The sequence below is a fragment of the Macrotis lagotis genome, chromosome 5 (genome assembly GCF_037893015.1).
Source record: "Macrotis lagotis isolate mMagLag1 chromosome 5, bilby.v1.9.chrom.fasta, whole genome shotgun sequence".
In the NCBI taxonomy this organism is placed as follows: Eukaryota; Metazoa; Chordata; class Mammalia; order Peramelemorphia; family Peramelidae; genus Macrotis; species Macrotis lagotis.
Genome location: NC_133662.1, coordinates 159,262,175 through 159,277,183, shown reverse-complemented (window position 1 = coordinate 159,277,183; position 15,009 = coordinate 159,262,175). Strand labels below are relative to the sequence as shown.

General features: G+C 34.5%; 1 protein-coding gene across 5 annotated transcripts in view; it reads left to right on the top strand.

The window, feature by feature from the left end:
* The window catches only part of EPM2A (EPM2A glucan phosphatase, laforin), a 176,719-nt gene that overhangs the window by 149,508 nt on the left and 12,202 nt on the right, over positions 1 to 15,009 (top strand). For 2 of the 5 annotated variants that reach the window (XR_012468571.1, XR_012468570.1), the window contains exons 3-5: positions 6,067 to 6,308; positions 12,905 to 13,155; positions 14,259 to 14,433. Coding sequence is in view for 3 of the 5 variants with exons in the window: in XM_074187779.1 (XP_074043880.1) it covers positions 6,067 to 6,308; positions 12,905 to 13,155; positions 14,259 to 14,309 (544 nt within the window). In the remaining 2 variants the exon portion in view is untranslated. Of the gene's footprint in view, positions 1 to 6,066; positions 6,309 to 12,904; positions 13,156 to 14,258; positions 14,809 to 15,009 lie in introns of those variants that run through there. The other 3 variants (XM_074187778.1, XM_074187777.1, XM_074187779.1) reach the window with 2 other exon arrangements.

Sequence of the window (15,009 nt, the reverse complement as noted above, 5' to 3'; positions counted from 1 at the left end):
ATAGAATTGACTGATTTTTTAATAACATACAATCCTTATTAAAACTTTTAGAAAAATGATAAGACTTTTATTGATATTTATTAAAAAATAAATACCTCATCTTAAGTACTTTTTATTGATCTATTTGAACTATGCTTGGCAGTTTATAGATTTTGGCAACTGTCTTCAGTGAAGCAAAGTAATTCTAAAACTTGAAAGAGTAATAGATTATTGTTTGAAAGTTCCAGTGAAAGAAATATTGAGCAATCAAAATGTTGCCAAGTTATTAGTCAGACTCTGAACAGTCAAGTCAAATTGTTTTTGTTTTGGAGTATATTTTTAAATAAGTTTAGCAGTTTTGTTTTCTTATATTTATCATTTTGTTTTATTTTTTATTAGAATTAAATTTTAGTTTCTCTTGTAATAATTTTTAAAATTCAGTGTTTTTATTTCAATTTTATTACTTTAATCTCTTCTCTTTTGTTGTTGCAAATGTTTAGATATATAAATTTTCCTCCTAAAGATTATTTTGGCTGCATCCACAAAGATTTTGGTAGGTTGTTTACCTACTATAATTATCTTAAATGAAATTATCATTTATATGTTGCCTTACTTTGACCCACCAATTCTTTCAGATTCAATTGTTTCATATTCTGTTCATTTCAGTTAAACTAACTTCCTTACTGTTTCTCAAAGAAGCACTCCATCTGATGGATGTCTCTAGTGTTTTCTCTGGCTGTCTTCCATGCCTGGAATGCTTTCCATCTTCATCTCTACCTACTGGCTTCCCTGGCCAATAGTTCCTAATATCCTACATTCTTTATGAAGTTATTCCTTAATGCTAGTGGCTTCTCCCTATTTACTATTTCCTATATACCTTACAAATAGCTTGTTTGGACATAGTTGTTTGGGTGTTCTATCCCTCATTAGATTGTGAGATTACTGAGGGCAGGGATTATCTTTTGCCTTTTTTATGTTCCCCTTTAGAACAGTATCTGGCACATGATAGGAACTTAATAAATATTTATTGATTCTCTAATTTTAACCATTTCTTCAATTGCTCTTTATTGAAGATAAATTTTATTATACTGGAGTTAGTACAGGTTCTGTTTAATGTTCTGCTTTCCTGTAATTGTTTTTGAAGTTTTTGCTTCCTAATAATAATCATTTTTTTGCAAAGAAACCATATGCAGCTAAGAAGTTATGCAAACTCTTTTCCATTCCTGGTCAATCATTTCCCAAGATCCATCATATCTGACACTTGTAAAATTTTCTTTGGTCCGTACCTTTGTTTTCTTGTTTATTTTTTGGTTAGATTTCTCTAACTTTGAAAGGGCTCCATTGAAGTCTTCCACCATTATTAGTCTATTTCTCCCTGTAACTAATTTTTCCTTTAAGAATTGGAGTTAATTTATTATCTATAGTACTTTTCAGCAAATGCAATTTCCTTGTTTATATCTTTCCATTATTACTATCTTTACTGTTACCTTGTCTGAGATCATAATTGCTACGTTATGCCTTTGAAGCATATTGTGCTTTACTTCAGTCACTTACGCTAGGTCTGTGAGTCTTTATGTTTTAGTGGCTTCTTATAAGTAATACCTTGTATTCCCCTTTCAAATCTATTATGTTATCCTCTTTGGTTTGGACATGAATTCATTCCACTTATCACTGTTATAATCATTATTTTTTCTCCCATTCCTGTCCTTTTCAAATTTTTCTTCTTTTTGCCTATCCCCCTTTTTTATACAAAATTTGTTTTACTCTTTACAAAGGAGAAGAATTTCATCTGATAGAGGGTGCTCAACACTAATGCACAATACTGGATACTTCTGTTCCCCCCCACCCCGCCTTTATCTTCTTTTGTTTCACCCAGAACCTGTTTCTTTTAAATGTTTTTATCATCCCACTTCATCCAAGTGAGGTTCAAGTAGCACCCTTTTTTTCACCCTAATCCCATTTGCATAGACTTCCACCTGTGATTTCTAATTATGTGGGAGAAAAAAAATATTCTCCTTTATTCTCTTTTATTCCTGTATATATCCTCCCTCACCCACCTTTCATTTCTTCTTTTAAGTTCATTAAATATAATGGAATCATTTCCAAATTCTCTATCCTATTTAACTCTTATGTCTCATGATAATATTAGGGATCTGAAGGGATACGTGTATCAGTCCTCCCCTCTACTTTCCCCATTAGCATTCCCAAAAAAGAACATTTTAAAGATCCCCTTTGATTTTTCATTTGCATTTCCTTTTTATGTTTCTCTTTACTCCCATGTTTGTATTACAAACTTTCCCTAGGCTCTGGTTTTTTTAATTAAGAATGCTAGAATATTTTTAATCCTTAAAGATCCATTTGTCCCCTCTTGTAGGATTGTATTAGTTTTTCTAAACAGATTATTCTTGCTTTAAGTCCATATATTTTACCTTTTGGAATATCACATTTATATTCTAAGTGATAGCCATTGAAACTTATGTTATCTTTACTGCCCTCTATGATTCCATAACATATTTTTTAATTTTTCTTAATAGCTTCCTCTCCAGGATACGCTTCTGACTCTTAAAATTATCCATTATGCCCCTGAACATGTATCTTTTCCCTCCCACCTTCCCCAGCTGTTCTCTTTTTCTTTTTCATGTGTCATCTTCTCCCATTAAAATATAAGCTCCTTCAGTGAAGGGATTGCATTTCTTTTTGTTTCAATTTGCTTTCTAATTTTTATTTCCCTAACTTAGCACAATGGCTGACACATAATAAGTACTTAATAAGTGATTATTGACGATTCTTTATTTTGACTATGCTTTTCCTAGGAATATCTTTCAGAAAATGACAGATGATTCTTTCTATTTTTATATATAATTATATATATAACCTTCTTTATTTTTATTCTTTTAAATCAATTTTTATTTTATTAAATATTGTCCAATTACATCAAAAAATTTTAAAACATTCATTTTAAAAATTTTGAGTTCCAAATTTTTTCCTTTCCTCCCCCTCCCTTGAGAAGGCAAACAATTTGATATCACATATTTATGTGAAGTCATGCAAAGCATATTTCCATATTTGCCATTTTGCCAAAGAAAGCACAAATGCTTCCCTTACCCCTATCCCCAATAAAAAAAAATAAAAAAGAATACATCAGTCTGCATTCAGAATTCATTAGTTCTCTCTGGAGGGATAGCATTTTTCATTGTGTCATTTGGAATTGTCTTGGATTAATATCTTGATAAGAATAGCTAAGTGTTTCATAGTTGATCATCTTTACACTGTTGTTCTTCCTTTGTACAATGTTCTGTTTCTGCTTATTTCATTTTGCATTAGTTCACATATGGTTTTTCTGAAACTATTCGGCTCATCATTTCTTATAGAACAATAATATTCAGTCACAATCATATTCCGCAACTGTTCAATCATTCCCCAATTGATGGGCATCCAATTTCCCATTCTTTGCCACCAGAAAAAGAGCTGCTACATTTTTTCCTTTACCCCCCATTTTTTTTTAGGTTTTTGTAAGGCAATGGGGTAAAGTGTCTTGCCCAAGGCCACACAGTTAGGTAATTATTAAGTGTCTGAGGTCGAATTTGAATTCAGGCACTCCTGACTCCAGGACTGGTGATCTATCCACTGTGCCACCTAGCTGCCCCCAATTTTTTTTTCTTTTGATACAGACAATAGAGTATTGCTGGGCCAAAGGATATACACAATTTTATAGCTCTTTGGCTAAGTTCCAAATTGTTCTCCACAATTCTTGAGATCAATAGACAACACTAACAGTGCATTGATATTCTAAATTTTCCATATCCCTTTCAAGCATTTGCAATTTTCCCTTTTCTGTCATGTTAGCCAAACTGATGTGTGTGAGGTAGTACATCAGAATTGTGTTAATTTTCATTTCTTTAGTCAGCTGTAATTTAGAGCATTTTTTTATGTGACTAGATACTTTTGATTTCTTTAGCTGAAACTTCCTATTGAATGACTTATTTTTTTAAAAAACTTTTACTTCCTATATATTTGAGAAATTCATCAGAGAAACTTGCTATAACTCTCCATCTCCCCCCATCCCTCGGCCCATTTCTATTTTCCTTTTAATTTTGGCTGTATTAGTTTTTTTGTGTAACTAGTTTTTGATTTTTTGAAAAGTGATATGCAGCCTTCCCTCTCCACCCACTTATTTTGACCCCCTTATTTTGGTCAATGGCTTTTAAGTAGTCCAATTATTTTTAAATTAATTCTTCTTGGGTCTGTTTCCAGGTCAATTTTTCTGTTATGAGATACCATACCTGTTCTTCTTTTCTATCTTTTGACTTTGTTTTGCTTGTCTCACAGAATCAACAACTTCTCTTTGGTTCATTCTAATTTTCAGAGTCTGTTACTTAAGTAAGATTTGATATCTTTTGTGCTTAGTTTTTAATTATCTTTAATGCCTTTCCTTCCAAGTTCTGATTTCTTTTTAAATTCTTTACCACTTTCATTTAATTTATAATATTTTAAAGTATTGATTGCAAATTTATTAAACATGATTATTCACATGTAACATATAAGATTTGTTGATGTCATTGAGGAGACAGAAAAAATGGCAAAAAAGCTTACAAAAAGATGAATGTTAAAACTATCTTTGCATGTAATTGAAAAAATAAAATAACATTCATAAAAGCTATTGTTTTATTTCTTTTAGGAATTCTACTTAATCATATGGGCAAACTGTGTTTTCCTTTGAGCTTTTGCTTATTGATATTCTGGAGTTTTGTTTGGACCATTCCTGGCTTCATAGTGGCTCTTCTCCCTCATCACCCCACCTCTATTTGTTTGCTTAGTCTTCCAGTTTTACTTCCTAGATTAGTAGCTTGTTTTTGGCTAGGCTCTGCAAATTTCTGGTGGATTATTCTGACTTTATATGGTCTTGGCTTGTCTTATCTGAATTACAACCTTGTTCTTTAGGTATTGATAAAGAGTTCTTTGAGGACTTTAGGGACAACTTCAGGTAGAGAGGTACAGACTCTCAGATCAAAGGCATGGACAGATAGTTACCTTTCTGGACTTTCCAAGTCCTAGGCCTCAGTTTATGTTTAAGCAGACTTATTACCCTTATGTTTTTAAATTTATGGTTGTTGTCCTTAAGCTCTGTCATCCAGTTGGAAGCTTAGCAGGTTGAGAACATACATACTCTTGGGGCCTAGGGCTTGGAAAGTCCAGAAAGGTAACAATCTGATTTGAGATTCATCTTGGGTATCCTGCAGCTGCTGGCCTAGCTCTATTCTGTGCCTAGAAGTGATTCCTTCATCTACTCTCAGCAATCCTGCATTGAGCAATCAAGCTCTTTTTGATCCTATAATCCTAGTCCATTCTGAGTGAGCCTATCTATGCTGTATATGTTAAAAGCCCTAGTTCCTTGCCTGTCAGTCACAATTGTGAAAGATGACCTGTTGTGGTTTCTTTTTAGATTTTTCCAGTTTCTACTCCTTCATCTTGGATCTTGTTATAACAGTTGTATGGGAAACTACTTCCCTTTAGTCCTCCAGTGTTTTTCAAAATAAGTATATAAGTTGCTCCAGTTATTAGCCTAAAATTAACCTGTCCATCATGCCTCATTTTCTTCACATAGTCCCATTTCCCCCATAATCACTCTTTCTTCTGAAATCTAGGGTGCAGGTCATACTCTGCCCAGCTTTTCTTTCTTTTTGTCATACATTCTAGGAGAAAGTGATCACTTTCCCTAAGGTTTTCATAATTTCTATTAACCAGCTGTTCTCTGTTAAATGAGTCTAATCTAGAAAAGAATTTCCCTTTATTAGTTCCTTTACCTTTTAAAAGATGGAATTATTGTTAAGGAGTTATGGTAACATTGGTACGAACTGCATGGAAATATAAGCAGAAAATATAAAATAAAATACAAGCATAAATAAGTATAGTATAATTGTTAGAAAAGGTAGAAGTCAGAAAGGCAGTGTACTCAACTGAAATAGAGGGTTCCCTTTAACCAGAAACTTAAATGGTTCATTCTCATATACTGAAGGTTTATTGTAATGTTTTATGGAACCTTTATCGTATTAAATCATGCCACCTATCTCTGCTTTTAAATTCTAGAATTCTCCCAAATATCTGGCTAGGAAGCTGCCCTCGACAATTGGAACATGTAACTATCAAACTAAAGCATGAATTAGGGGTGACAGCAGTAATGAACTTTCAGACTGAATGGGATATTATACAGAATTCATCAGGTTGCAACCACTACCCAGAGCCCATGACCCCAGAGACCATGATCAAACTTTATAAAGAAGAAGGAATGGTCTACATCTGGATGCCTACACCAGACATGAGTACTGAAGGTAATGATTCTGTTGACTGCTTCTCTGCTAAATGTTTTAAGGAAACCATTGAAAATGCATGCTTAATGAATTAAGAAAAATTCAGGTGGTAGAAATCTATTTTATATTTAGCTACATAATTTTATTATGCGCCTTGTATTCTGATTTCATAATTAAAACTGATGAAAATGAACAATTTATTATTGTTCCAAAGTGGTTTTTCAAGGTCATCATATCCACCTGTCACCTTCTATAAGTCATCTATAAGCCATATGCTCCCATTATTACTCAAATGGGGGGGGGTTGAAGGGGGTAGAGAGGTCTACCTGATGTGCCAGAGACCTTTTTTTCCCCTTATTTAGTATTTTATTTTCCCCAGTTACATGTAAAAACAATTTTTAACATTTTCAAAACTTTGAATTCCCTTCCTCCCACTACCTCCTCTCCCACATTGAGAAGGTAAGCAATTTGAGATAGGTTATACATGTGTAGTCTTGCAAAATATTTTCATAATGGTCATGTTGTACAAAACATATGAACCAAAAAAAACCCTCAAGAAAAATAAAGTTAAAAAATGTACTTCAATCTTTATTCAGATACCATTAGTTCTTTCTCTGGGACATGAACCTGGCCTGTCCTTAAGTTGTTTCTCACTCTTCCTATGTGACCAGCTCATCTTTTTTCCCCCTAATCATGTATTTCTCTCTGATGAAGTTCTTGACACTTCTGCATAATTCTTTGTTCTTTTTGCCTTTGTCACCCTTGTATATCTCTATTGAACATTGTAGTTCTCAAATTCATTTCTTCAGAGAGTTTAAAATTCTATTATTGACAGGCAGCCTTGTAATATCACCAGAAGAATAATGGTATCAAGATTGACTTTTGTTTCATGAAGAATCTGAGGTCATTAAATGACTTTTCAATTTTTCAGTAGCAGCACACATAGCCTGTTCTTGTCCACCTCAATTCTAAACCCAGATCCATGTCCTTCTGCAGTATCTATTTTAGATCTGTAGACTGATGGAGATACTCCATGAATCTGCATATCATTAGCCATGCAAGCAGTCAATTTTTGTCACCTTGTTCTTCTTTTTGTAGGCATAAAATTTAAAATCTTTCAAATTAATAAATTGTTATTTGAGTTGAGATTTTTAATCTCTAATACTCTGATTGTGATTCTCCTTAATTACATTGCTGTATCAATCCTGACCCTGGTAATGTTCAGAACAAAGACTGAATTCAGTGAATACTGGAGCGTGATTAGGATTTTGTATTGTACATAGTGTAATGGGAGGAGTGCTATTAGGGAATTGTTTTTCTCTAAATCATAGAATTCTCTACTTAGAAAGGACTTTTTACCCAGTGGACCTGGCTCAAGCCTTCATCATTCTTCTTTTGAGGAACCCTTTGGGGTGGTGATGTTATTTTGGTTGTAAAACCATTCTATATATGATGTTTATTCTATGACAAGACCAGGCTGGACCTTCCAGTTTGATCATTAACCACAGTTATTCCAGTTTCCTTTAGCAATTCCATCTGGTTGGGATTGCCTATTTAGGACTATCTTAAAATGGAACTGACTTTCTTGGGATGAGGTGCACTAACTCATCTGGACATTTAAAATGTGTTGTTCAGTAAACTGTAATTCACATGGATCTGTATTTTCTCAGTCTACACTTAGCTCCACTCTGTGTAATTTTTATTCATTGATTCAACAAGCTTTTTTTAAGCATCCCCTATATGCCAGATACTGGACCTCCCACCACTTCCAACCCATCAAAAACTCAGCAACAATTTTAAAAGTAACATTTGAGCAATGGAACCACTTCTCTCTACCAGTCAATCAATAAGTCAATCAGTAAGTATTTGCTATGCACCTACTATGTGACAGATATGGTGCTAAGTAATACCGACAATTCAAGTACAAAAAATAGAATAATCTATATTCACAATGCTCTGACATTCTTCTAATTGGGAAGTCAATAGGTTCACATGAAATATGTATAGCATTAGTATAAAGTAAATAAATAATAACTCATTAAAAGTAGATAAATGCAAAAATAATTTGAGTGAGAGAGCACTAGCAGTTGGGACTATCAGGAGAGACTTTGATCATTGTCTGAGTTCTGTTTATAGGAAGTGAGGAGTCTTTGAAACTGAGGTAAGGCCAGAGTATATTGCAAGTAGGAGGCACAGACTTTACAGAAGAACCAGAGACAAGAGAGAGAAGGACAGTTTGGATGAAGAGCAAATGTGGGAGGGGGGAGTATTATCTTGGAAGCTGGAAAGAAACGGGGACAGGTTATGAAGGCCTTAAAAAATAAGCAGGAATTGATATTTTATCTAAAGTGGCAAAAACTTCCTTTTCCATTGGAGGTGATTGAGTCAGAGAGTCACTTCTTCAGATCTACATTTTTCAGTGGGATTTAAGATAGACAAGCACAGGACTGTATTCTAAACCAGGCAAGAGCAATTAGGAGACTGTTGATATCAGCTAAGTAAGAGGTAAATAGGATGTGAACCAAGGTGATAGCTATGTCAGTGAAGTAATTATATAAAAGGAAAAATGATCACTCAGTTTTAGACTTGTTGAGTTTAAAATGCATGTGGAATATCAATTTGAAATGAAATGTCCAATATAAAATTGGTGATGTAGGATATGAGAGAGAGAGAGAGAGAGAGAGAGAGAGAGAGAGAGAGAGAGAGAGAGAGAGAGAGGAGAGTGAGCGAGCTTTGGATAGAGCTTTGAAACACATCCAAAAAAAGGAAACAATGAAGTGGTCAGACAACAGGTAGAAAACAAACTAGGAGAGAATAATATCACAAAAACTCAGAGAAGAGGGCATGGTTACAATTTCAAATACAGGAGAAACGTGGAGAAGGATTAGGATGGAGAAGAGACTATCAAATTTGGTAACTATGAGATGTTTGGTAACTTTGAGATAATTGATCACTTTGGAGAGAGTGGTTTCATTTGAATGGTCAGATTGGAAGTTAAATTGTGAAGGTATGAAATTGACAATCTCTTTTATAATTGAGCAGTTTGGCGGTTTAGCCCTTGATTATGATTTTGATTCTGTGATGTAATTACATTACAGGCATGATGAAGCTTCAAAGTATGCCGCTAATGATCTTCTTTATGTTGTATCCTATTTCAACCCAAGCCCTTGTGTGTTTCATGTGTGCTTTTGACTTCTCCTTTTTGGCTTAATTGATCATTTTGCATGATTGAAAAGCAGAAACTATGATTAAAACTGAACATGTCTTTATCTTGCTGAATTTTTATATAAACCTTTTTTTAGGGTGAGAGAGATGAATGGTGTCACCTTATGGCAATTAGATTATATCAATTAGCATATTGCTCTTCTAACTTTTTTCTATTATGCCCAGAAAACTGTTCATCCTAGAAGAATCCTCAGTCCTGGAACTCATACCTCTGAAGTATCTTCTGCCCTCTGATTGGGTGGTGGAGGGCTCCTCCCAGAATCTATACTTAAGGGGGACTACCAGACCAACTATCTCTTCTTTTACTGAGATGTTGTATTCCTTTGAGGGTATCTTCTCTTCACTTTCAACTTAATTTTATGTGTTGGCTTCTCCATAAGAATGTAAGCCCCCTGGGGACAGGAATTATTTTTTTCTTCTACTTGTATCTCAGTGTTTAGCAAAGTCCCTGACATTTAGTCCTTTTGAGTCAAATGTTAGCTTTAACATTTGCTGCCTGTGTAAACTTGGACAAGTGTCTTAAAGTTCCTAGGCCCCTTCTTCTTCTGTAAATAAGAGGGGTGGATCTGATAGCTTCTAAGACTAAGCTTGACTTCTGTGATCTAAGGAACCCCTAGATAACTATTATTCTGTTATCAACAGACTGAACTGCCTAACCCTTAAGGCTAAAGGTTTTTGCCCTGAGCCAGGCTTACCCTAGAATATCCAGCAGTCAAAGAGTTAATAACCATTCCTTCCTTCCAATGGGACATTTTATCAATAAATCAATCTGCCTGTGAGGCTCACAGGATGAGCATGTGAACATATAGATTAGTTCAGCTGAATATTTTTTAGAGCCCTTCAGAAAAATCTATCTGAAAGTGTTTTGAGCTGCTGCATAATGCTGTCAGATGAAGTCTAAGACAGAAGACTGTTGTTAAGCTAGACTGTCACCACTAGTTGTCACTGAGTTGTTAAAATCAATTGTACAATCGATCTTTACTCTTGTAATCTTTGTTGTAGGCAGAGAAGATGTTTAAGTGTTGCCCCCCCCCCCCCGCCCCAGGATGTATTTTTACCTTAGCAACAAAAAGCTCCCAAGCCTGCTGTCTACTTTGAAATCCTTTTTTTTCCCCAAATTCAGTTTTAAGTTTTGCAAGGAAATCAATCTTATTATGATTCTAATTTGTGGCATGGCAACAGATGCCCATGCTAATTTCTGGGGACAGTTAATGGACCTTAGTAAAGGCTTGGAATGAGGTCAGATCCTGAACTCTCCTTCTGACATTCAGAATATGCCAAGTGTTCCTAATAGTCTGTTAATAGTCTGTTCTACCCAGAAGTGCCACACTAGGGAGAGTATATCTGCATTACATTTTGAGTGTTTCAGGGAAAAAAAAGGTATAAATGAATAAAATCAAACCTAACCCTCCAATATCGTTTTATAGAAAGAAATGTAGATTCATATAAAAATATATGAGCTTTACTAGCATGTGTGGGGAGAAGAATTGATCCTTCCAGAGTCAGCCCTTGGCAAAAATGCAAAGAAGATGATACTTTGGTACCATTCTCTCCTCCTTACTCAGTATATCCCTCAGTGCCTTCATGCTGACTGCTGGCTGTGGCAAACTTATCTGGTAACAGTATCCCCATGCTCCAAATTTATCTCTTTTGAAAATCTTTTTTTTATCATGAATTAAGCAAACAGGAAAATTTAATAATCATAGAAATACAAGGGGCATGTAAGAAATTAATATATATATACATATATTTATATAATATGTATATATTCACACATGCATATATATATATATATATACACACACACACACATACATACACACTTATGTTTGTATTTGCATGTATCCCCAATCACAGACTGTAAAAGAAATGGTCTCTCAGGGTCAATATCTAAAATAGCAAGTCAATTCATTATTTCCTATGTCTTTTGAAGAATAAAATTATTAAGGCAAATTTGGAGTTTGTCAATTGCTCTCTGCTTTAGCACAGAAAGAGCTTCAACAAATGTCTGGACAGATGGAATTCCTCTATCACTATTTTGTTATGCCTCAGGGATCTCTTTGCTGAATTCATCATCCATTTCTTCCTTCAGTCCAAATGATATATAGTATATTTTCATTTCACTGTCATATTCATTTTCGTCTTCTACTTGATCCATGGAAACAATGAAATTTATCTTAGATCCTTTTCACTTCTAATATTCTATCAATCTTTAGATAATTATTTCCCTCTCCTTTGCTCCCTGCATTTCCATATACAAACTCAGAATCCTACAATCTAGCCTTGCTACATTGTCAATCACTTTTTCTATTCATTCCTTTACATAGACATCCTAATCATGATTTCAATCCCACTAAGTCTCAGTGATATCTACGTGGGTGAATTTATCTTCTTATATTTCTATAGTTCATCCTGCTTATAACCCATATTTATACATTTGCCTGTAATCATCTGGAACCATGAATTTTATTTTATCCCCCTTCTTTTGAATATTGTCTCCTATGATACTGGTCCCCTCTACTGATTTTTCTTTTTCTTTGCTTTACCTAATATTCTTTTTGATATCCAACTTTGTTGTAATTCATTAAGGTACACATATTTGCTTACTTTGATATTATTAGAAAGAAATTTAGTGTTATGTGCAAGTTTAGAAAGCAGATTAACCCCTCCCCACCCACAGCATATGCTATTGTATTCTGGGTTGATGGATTAGGTGACTTGCTCAGAGTTTCATAGATAATAGTTGTGAAAGATGGAATTTGAACCCTGACTCCAAGTCAAGGATTGTTTTGTTGCTATGTATACATGTTTTTCATTTCAAATTATAAATTCAAATTAACACACACTGAATGCACTCAACTGATTTTTTTAAATCCTTTGGACTAATACTGTTATATGCTCCAAATGGGTAAGAATTGATATTAATATTGTGGAACAAAATATCCTGGGAAGGACATGTAAATGAAATAAAATTGAGGTGCAGTTAGGTGAGAAGTTTTCTTTGAAATAAAATAATCCTCTTCTCAGTCTGTGGTTATCCTACTAGACAGCTGCAATCCATTCCAAGAAAGGCTGTGCCCACCCTGAGATATTTGTTAGCTTTTCCTGTTGAGTGACATTTGTCCAGATATAGAGGGAACTCTGTGGGGCATTGGTGAAAAGAGACCAGCAATGTAGAATGAAGTGTGATTTCATGAAAATGATTAACTATGTTGAAAAACTATTACCTTTTCTTAAAAAAAATATGCAACCCTTGAAAAGAAACAAGCTGTCCTCTCCCTATCTCCTTCTCCATAGCATCCTGATTTCACGGTGCAGCAGACAAGTTATTATTAGCTGTGATATTCAGGTTTTGTTCCTAATATGTATGTGCCTTGCTTTCCCAATCCTAGGCAGAATTCAGATGTTGCCGCAGGCGGTCTGTCTCCTCCACGGCCTTCTTGAGAATGGGCATACCGTCTATGTACACTGCAATGCTGGTGTTGGCAGATCTACAGCTGCTGTGTGTGGCTGGCTCAAGTTTGTGATGGGCTGGAGTCTGAGAAAAGTGCAGTATTTCCTCATGTCCAGAAGGCCTGCTGTGTATATCGATGAAGAAGCACTGACCCAGGCAGAGGAAGACTTTTATCAAAAATTTGGGAAGGTTCGTTCTTCCTTATGTAATCTCTAGTGCATAAAATCTCCATCTTTCCCTAAAGCTCCTGCCTATCAGGGATATGAGGTGACATTATAAGATAATTCAAAGTCAAACTCTTACAGTGATGTGGTATGATTTATTTATTTATTATTATTATTATTAGTCTGGCATGGATCTTTAGAGATTTTCTGTAGAACACTTTCTAAAGAAAATTATGAATTGAACAAGAAAGGACAGGAGGTCTTTAAACTCTGCCTTCTCAGTCTTGTGGGGTACAACAAGGTAACAAACAGCACTTGCAGTGCTTTTGGTTGATTTGCACCTCAGGTGGTTTTATAAAAAAATTCATGACTATAACCAACCCTTTCTTGTCCATTATATGTTACCATTTGCAGTCTGAAAGGGGGAGAAGAGCTATAATTATACAGATTTCATCTTTTGCAATAAAAATAACAAGGATGGTCCTACTACTTTGTAAATGAAATCCATCTGGCCTGCTACCAAGCAAGGCACCAAGACTGGAAGATGGAGATTTCATAAACCCTTGCTGGATGGAGTGAAATTGAATGTTTTATTTTGTAGGGAGAGGATGCATTGAATTGTTTCAATCCTTTTATCAGAGATTCTTAACCATTTTTATACTTAACCCCTTGGGAAGTCTAGTGAAAACTTATAGACCCCCTCTCTTTAAAATGATGTTTTTTTTTAAAAATGTACCATATATAATACAAAAGATTATAAAGGAAATCAATTATATTGAAATGAACTTGTTAAATAATATGAAAAAGACAGGACCCCCCCCCCCCAGTTTAGAACCTCTGTTCTGATAAATCTATGAAAATCTAGGAAAATTACTACTTATTACTACTTTATGTGATTCACCTTAGGATCTGGCTTTTGACTGATAGAAGCTTTTTCATCCTTTGTCTTTTTATTCCCTAAAACCTTCTGGACTGCTTGGAACATAGTATGTACTTAATAAATGCTTATTAATTGAATGATTGTTTGACTATTTGTTTTCTTGGGGAAAGGATGAAAAGGGAAGCTTATATAATAAAGAGAACTAAGACTGAGAAGAACTAACTTAGCCCTGCCATAATTTTTCATAGCTCTATCAGGGGACCATGGTCAAGAGGAAATTCAGAACAAAAGGAAGTTAGAATAGATCCCACCTCATGTGCACATCTTCCACATGCCTCTCCACTATGCCATGAGGAGTAACATTCTCTATGAAGTCTCATGAAGGCAGTGATTGCCATTCCTGTTGTAGAAATAGAGATACAGGTAAGGACTATTGGTGGTCGTGGTGGGGTGTTAACCTCACTTCTAATTCTTAAACTGTGAAGCTGAGAATTATAAGGGAAGCTAAAATGAAATCATTCTGAGTCTCCTCAGTCTAAGTAACTGAAGCAGCTAGATGTCACAACTGATAGAGCAGAACCTAAAATTAGGTAAATTTAGCCTCCAAACACTTACTGGCAAGACACTTAATCTTTTATGGCCTCAGGTTCCTTATCTATAAAATTAGGATAACAATAGCATCTACCTCCCAGATTGAGTGAAGAGAAAAGAAGAAAATATTTTTAAAGTGCTTGCCTAATCTTTTTTTTTTGCATTTATTGTCTTTATTTTTTTATTTATTTACACATGACTAAAATGTTCTTGTTGTTAGAGTAGATCAATCTAAAGTAGTATATAAATGCTATTTTCATCATCATTTTTGTTCCATGATTCACTTTTTACCTCAATCTAATTATAGTTTTACTGACACTTTTATCTATTATAACTAGTCCTATTATATAATTGTTGTAAGGGAACTACTTTTTTTCTTTCCCAGAAAGTAAAATCTCATCCCTATTA